We start from the raw sequence: 6,440 nt of genomic DNA on the forward strand, positions 1-6,440 counted from the left end.
ACATGCGTACCGAACCGAAAGACCCGTACCGAAACGGTTCGGTACGAATACGTGTACCGTTACACCCCTAGTAACAAGTGCAGTTTTATTAAGCCAAAAAGAAAAATACTCATATTACCAAACAATGTGTGTGTTTTTCTATCTTCAGGCGACATACGCAACGACCTCTACCTCACGCTGGAGAGAGGAGACTTTGAGAGAGGAGGCAAGAGCGTTCAGAAGAACATCGAGGTCACCATGTATGTGCTCTACGCTGACGGCGAGATCCTCAAAGTACGTCAGACTACTCTAATAAAGGAGTTGCCAATAATAAAAATTATGTCATCATTTACTCACCCTCATGTTTTTCCAAACCTGGTATAAAAGGAGAAACTTTAAGGAATTGTGCTGCACGATTATTGAAATAAAAATCGCAGAATCCTCAGAAGCAAACAGTAGGGGTATGGAATGACAGAATTCTCATTTTTGGATATACTATCCCTTTGAAAAACATATCAGTGATCTGTAAGCTCATGTGGTGAATCATTTAGTCCAAACAAAATTTAAGTCAGTTTGGAGAAGTAAATGAGTTTCATAAGCCCATCAAAAATGCTGGTGTCGCAAACTTTAATGCACACTATAAAGCTGCATAAAACTGTTTCAATTTCTTCTATGTTTTATCAGGAGTGCATTAGTCTGGGCTCAGGAGAGCACAACATCAGCGAGTACCGCTCTTTCGTCCTCTACCACAACAACAGTCCGCGCTGGAGTGAGGTCATCAAACTGCCCATCCCCATCGAGCGCTTCCGTGGCTCCCATCTGCGCTTTGAGTTCAGACACTGCTCAAGTAAGGACTTTGCACAGTACTGGTATAATGTTGCACACATTTTACTGAATTGATTTTTCTCCTGACATTTTGATCTGAAGGCTTACACTTACCAATTGAAATTAATCAACTGATATAAAGATAAATTGTGCCTACAAAAAAAAAAAACCTTTTTGAAATGGATGAGATAATGTTGTGTTGGGTTTTATATGATGCATGCACTTCTCGACATTCTCAAAAATTAAGCTTTTTGGTTTTTTTCACTTGTTTCATGAAGTGATATGATTTTTATTAACGTTTTAATTTATTTAAACTACTGGCACTTGAAACTTGACAAACACTTTGGAATATTTAAACTTGAATATTTAAACTTTTTTGTTTGTTTGTTTGTTTTTACAGCAAAGGACAAAGGAGAAAAGAAGCTTTTTGGCTTTGCTTTCACTCCACTCATGAGGGAAGACGGTACCACACTGTCAGACGAGAGCCATGAGCTTTACATCTACAAGGTGAAGCAGACATTACATTATGTGAAACACATCAGAAATGATGTGTTTACCATAAAAAAAAGAATGCAAGCATCAAGATCCGTGGAAGACTTGATATTCCACAGTTTTTATGCATTTAGTAGATTTTAAAAAATGTAAAAAAAAAAATAATAAGTTGTTTATTTAGTTACTTAATAAAAATGTTGTTACACATAATATTCAAATAATAAATTAATATAGAATTTTTAAAATAAAATTTTAAGTTGGATTAAAAATAAAAACTGTTTTTTTATCCACTTGCCAAGAGTTAAAACATGTATATAGATAGACAGACAGACAGACAGACAGACAGACAGATAGATAGATAGATAGATAGATAGATAGATATACATTCAGATGATAGATAGATAGATAGATCGATATAGATATACATATAGATATAAATATAGATTAGATAGATAGATAGATAGATAGATAGATATACATTCAGATGATAGATAGATAGATAGATCGATATAGATATACATATAGATATAAATATAGATATAGATATAGATGTATATAGATATATTAAATTTGTTTTTATTTTTACATTTAATATTTCATTTTCATTTTAGGTTTTTTTTTGTAATTTACTAGTGTTTTTGTGATTTTTATTACCGTTTTTAATGTCTATATTTGTCAATAAAAAAATCATTTTTATTTCAGCTTTAGTTTTAGTTAGTTTAGTACCTCAAGTTAAACTAAATGAAAATGAGAAACTAACAACTAGCTGTCATATTTTTTTTTATATACTTACAATATTTTATTTCAGTTTATTTCATTTATTTTCAAGTTGCATTTTTTATGTTTTCAGTTATAGTTAAGGATAATAACCCTGTTAAACTCTCTTGTGCATGTGGATCAGTGTGATGAAAACACCACCTTCAGTAACCACGCGCTGTACCTGGGGCTTCCCTGCTGTAAAGACGACTTTAACGGCTGCCCGAACATCCCGTCCAGCCTCATCTTCCAGCGCAGCACTAAGGAAACCCTCTGGATAGCCACTCAGCTCTCTTCCACCAAACTGACTCAGAATGGTAATTTACTAACACTTACTGACAATTTTTCCTTTATTCATCAGTTGTTGCATCTACTTCTTAGAGTATAATGACGCTTTCTTGTTGTGTTTGTGTTGTGAAGTCGATCTGCTAGCTTTGTTGAAGTGGAAAGCACATCCAGACCGTGTAATGGACATTTTAGGGCGATTGCGGCACGTCTGTGGGGAAGAAATAGTCAAAGTGAGAGCTCTGGCTTGTTTTTTTTTGTCTTTTAAAATAAGAGATTTTAATGTCCGCTTAATGTAATTTACATTAATTTTCTGTTTTCCTCTCCAGTTTCTTCAAGACATCCTCGACACGCTGTTCTCCATTCTGGATGACAACACAGACAAATATGGACCCCTGGTGTTTCAGTCACTGGTTAGAAACTTGAACAAATGGCATTTCTAGGACTACGCCATAGCTTAACTAACATTAATAATTCACCGCTGTAATAACGTGTCCGGTTTCCATTCATCAAAAGACTCAGACCCACATGTACTGTGTGTTTGCGTGTATGAACACCCTTTAATGCATTCGATTCATCTCTTTCATGAGTGCCCATGCTGTGTGTGTGTGTCTGTTCTGAAAAATGGAAGATATCAGCTGGCGTGGATCCAGACATTATTAGGCGTTCACAGCTGGTTGATAGTGGCGTCTCCAGAGAGCCTTTAGCTTCTCGTACTCCTGTGAAAAAAGTCAAGATGTTCTAGCATCTCTTGGCCTGAATACATCTGTCATGTTTCTGTGTGGAGAATAGAGAGCCTACGCTGATGCATTCTTCTTGCATTGATATTCATTTTGCAATAAGAGGATCCATTGGTGAGCGAGTGATGTAATGCTACATTTCTACAAATCTGTTCTTATAAACAAACAAACTCATCTACATCTTCATTTCAGCAGATTTTTATTTTTGGGTGAACTATTCCTTTAACTCGATGTACTAAAATAACTAAAAGTGAAAAAAAAAAAAATAGATATATTTTATAATAAATAAATGATTTAATTAATTTTAAAAGTTCAAATTAATTTGAACACTGATGCATACTGATATTTTCAACATGAGTCAGAGCTGATCAGGAACCTCTTGACCTCTGCTTTCCATCTCTGTCCAGGTGTTCATCATCAATCTGCTCCGGGACAGTAAATTTTATCACTTCCGGCCTGTGATGGATACCTACATCCAGAAGCATTTTGCTGGAGCAGTGGCTTATAAGTAAGTCCATGTATTTTCACAGGATATTTTTGTCAAGATAAACTGCAAGATATGATCTTTTGAAATTGTAAATAAACCAAAGATTCCTAGAGTACCTTTTACAAGAAAATACAATTCCAGTCATAGTACTTTAAAATTTCACATTTAATTAGACGTGTTACTTGCTGTTTCTTTGTAATTAATCTTTGTAATTGGGAAATTTACTAGTAATTTTTGAGTGAAAATAGTTTTTACACCATTTTTTCAGTGTATAGTTTGAGCAAGCAAACTAATCTTAGTAAAGAATAAATGAAAATGAAGATATACACATATATATATATATATATATATATATATATATATATAATCTGAATATGGTATAACTAGATGTTCAATTTCAAATTCAGAGAGTTGATTCGCTGTCTGAAGTGGTATATGGACCGATCAGCAGAAGTTGTTAGACAGGACCACATCCAGGAAGCCATGAGGGTAAGATTCTCTGTCATGTTACCAAGTCTGCTGTATAACCACACAAACAGAAGTCAAGATAAAAAATTCACTTGAAATCATATGGCAGCCACTGTCCAATAAACAGTGATTCAGCTTTAACAGAAACTAGAACAAATAGTACATTTACCTAAGAAGTTTCAGTGCAGTCCTCAAAGGACCTTTACAAATAACTTGCTCAAGGAAATGTTTCTGAGATTTCTTATTCACTCACTGTATGGTTCCCTTTTGAGGGAACTTCGAACTGCGTCCTCTAGAGGTCGCTATGGGGAACGCCTTCAGCGTGACCAGTGTCTGAAGCAAACATCTAAAAACTACAATAAAATTGGCCGGCGACAGCCTATGACGTCATTACCCTGCGCTAGCACAGTATAAAAGGGCGCTGGGATAACACATCCTCTTCTTCATCTTCACTGACCATTTGTTTATGTTAGCGTTAAGCTAAACACGACTAGGAGTGCATGTTCTCTCGCCAGAGGCTTTGCTCTGATACCTGCAGTTTCACTGTGAGGGATAAGCATGAATTGAACACGCTCGTCTCACGAGGAGACGGCTTGTGCTCATCGTGATGCGTTTGCGGGACTACTGAGGGGGATGTGAGTACTTCACCATTTACCCGAGTTTGTAGATAGCGTTTGCATGAGTGCGTTCACCTCTCGCGTGAATAGCGACGCATTCGCGGCAGCCGTTTTCGTTCTCGCTTGATTTCTGAGGTAATCTAGCAGTTGGGCGGAGCGTGTTTAGCTCCCGCGGGAGCTAAATGCATGCTGCGCGTTGCGGTCGCGGTGAGAACATGGAAAGGACCCAGATATCTTCTCTTCATCTTCTCCTGCCATCCAAACCCCTTCAGGATACATCTTGTTTGAATGGCAGGGCATACGCGGCAGTAGGTCAGGCTGCAGTCTCGTTGCACACCATGGCGGTGCTTTACACTTTTCAGGCTGATCTGTTGAATGACCTGGATAAAGGCAGGGTCCATCCCCTGATGAGGTGGCTGAGTTGCATCGCACCACGGATCTTGCTCTCTGTGCCACTAAGCAGGCTGCCACTGCCATGGGCAGATCCACGGCAGCCATGGTGGTTATGGAGAGACATCTGTGGGTGAGTCTGGTGGATATCGGGTCGAAAGAGAAGGGCTTTCTTCTTGATGCGCCGGTTTCCCCTTCTGAGCTTTTCTGCACTTCCGTCGAGACGGTGGTTGTGAAGTTTAAGGAGGCCAAGACGCGCTCGGCTGCCTTTAAATCCTTCATTCCACGAAGGTCCAGGCTTCGGACTTCGCCTCCAGCCTATATCCATGAGCCTGAGTAATGTGCAGGAGTCATGGTTGGTGAGTATGATCCATTTTTATCTACTCTACTGCTAGTTCTTGTGTATTCGATGCTAGCCTCTCTCTGCAGCGCTACTCGGACCTGTTCTGTTTTCTGACTTTTAGATTTGACCCACCTGCCAAGTCAGGACCTCCTGCTGTTGACCGATTACAGTGATGGTTTCACTCATCGGTTCTGGTTCCAGGCTGGTGATAGCCCTCATCTTAGGCTTGGACAAGCAGCCTGGGCTTCTGAGGAAGCATCCCAGCATCAGGTCCCCAGCATAACGCTGCAACCTCAGGACTTGCGGGTCCTTCTCGTAGGGGCTAGTACTCTTCTGAGTACATGCTTTGCGATATGCTCCATCCAGCTAGACTTGGAATCATGTGTTCGGCCCTCTGTGGGGCTGCCTTGATAAACAGTCTTTGTTGAGTAGGTTTGGCCTCCCCTCGCTTAAAGGGGTCATATGATGTTTTTTTAAAGATCATTATTTTGTGTATTTGGTGTAACAGAATATGCTGACATGCTTTAATGTTCAAAAAACACCTTATTTTTCAAATACTGTACATTATTGTAGGTCCTCTATGCCCCGCCTCTCTCAAACACTTCGTTTTCTACAAATCTGAGGGGTCTCCCGAGATTTGAGTCATTCCTTAACCTTCATGAACATTCTCTGAGCTAGAGCTACTCTCGCTGAGGCGTTGAGGAGCTCAACGCTCCATAGACGGTCGGGCCCGTGGGTCCTCACTGTCACACTGCCCTTATGGTTGAACCAGTAATCACTCCTCTGCGGAGTGGGCTGGAATACACTGCGCTCCCTGAGGTAAGAGGGATTTGTGTTTCTATGGAATCCTCTCTTTTGTGGTTCTGCTCTGAGGAGCAGTAAGCTCTATATGCATGAATGGTTATTGGGTCCTGCTATTTCTTCAGATTCTATCGGGTCTGGTTATACAGGAGATATCGAGATAGAGAGCATGAGACCGTGTCCAGCTGCACCAGTGGACTGTCTCTTATTGGGACCTGCTGTGTTAACCCCTCTAATCTAGCGCCCCTTCTGGTCGA

The 6,440-nt window shown here is 39.6% G+C and overlaps 1 protein-coding gene across 1 annotated transcript in view; it reads left to right on the forward strand.

The window, feature by feature from the left end:
• The window catches only part of LOC107677038 (dedicator of cytokinesis protein 3-like), a 245,045-nt gene that overhangs the window by 195,547 nt on the left and 43,058 nt on the right, over positions 1-6,440 (forward strand). Inside the window, exons 15-22 of the mRNA XM_016471828.1 lie at positions 149-273; positions 664-826; positions 1,205-1,311; positions 2,198-2,369; positions 2,473-2,570; positions 2,667-2,750; positions 3,485-3,585; positions 3,972-4,053. Coding sequence (XP_016327314.1) covers positions 149-273; positions 664-826; positions 1,205-1,311; positions 2,198-2,369; positions 2,473-2,570; positions 2,667-2,750; positions 3,485-3,585; positions 3,972-4,053 — 932 coding nt within the window. The remainder of the gene's footprint in view (positions 1-148; positions 274-663; positions 827-1,204; positions 1,312-2,197; positions 2,370-2,472; positions 2,571-2,666; positions 2,751-3,484; positions 3,586-3,971; positions 4,054-6,440) is intronic.

Source organism: Sinocyclocheilus anshuiensis, unplaced genomic scaffold (assembly GCF_001515605.1).
Source record: "Sinocyclocheilus anshuiensis isolate Anshui unplaced genomic scaffold, SAMN03320099.WGS_v1.1 scaffold584, whole genome shotgun sequence".
Taxonomy (NCBI): Eukaryota; Metazoa; Chordata; class Actinopteri; order Cypriniformes; family Cyprinidae; genus Sinocyclocheilus; species Sinocyclocheilus anshuiensis.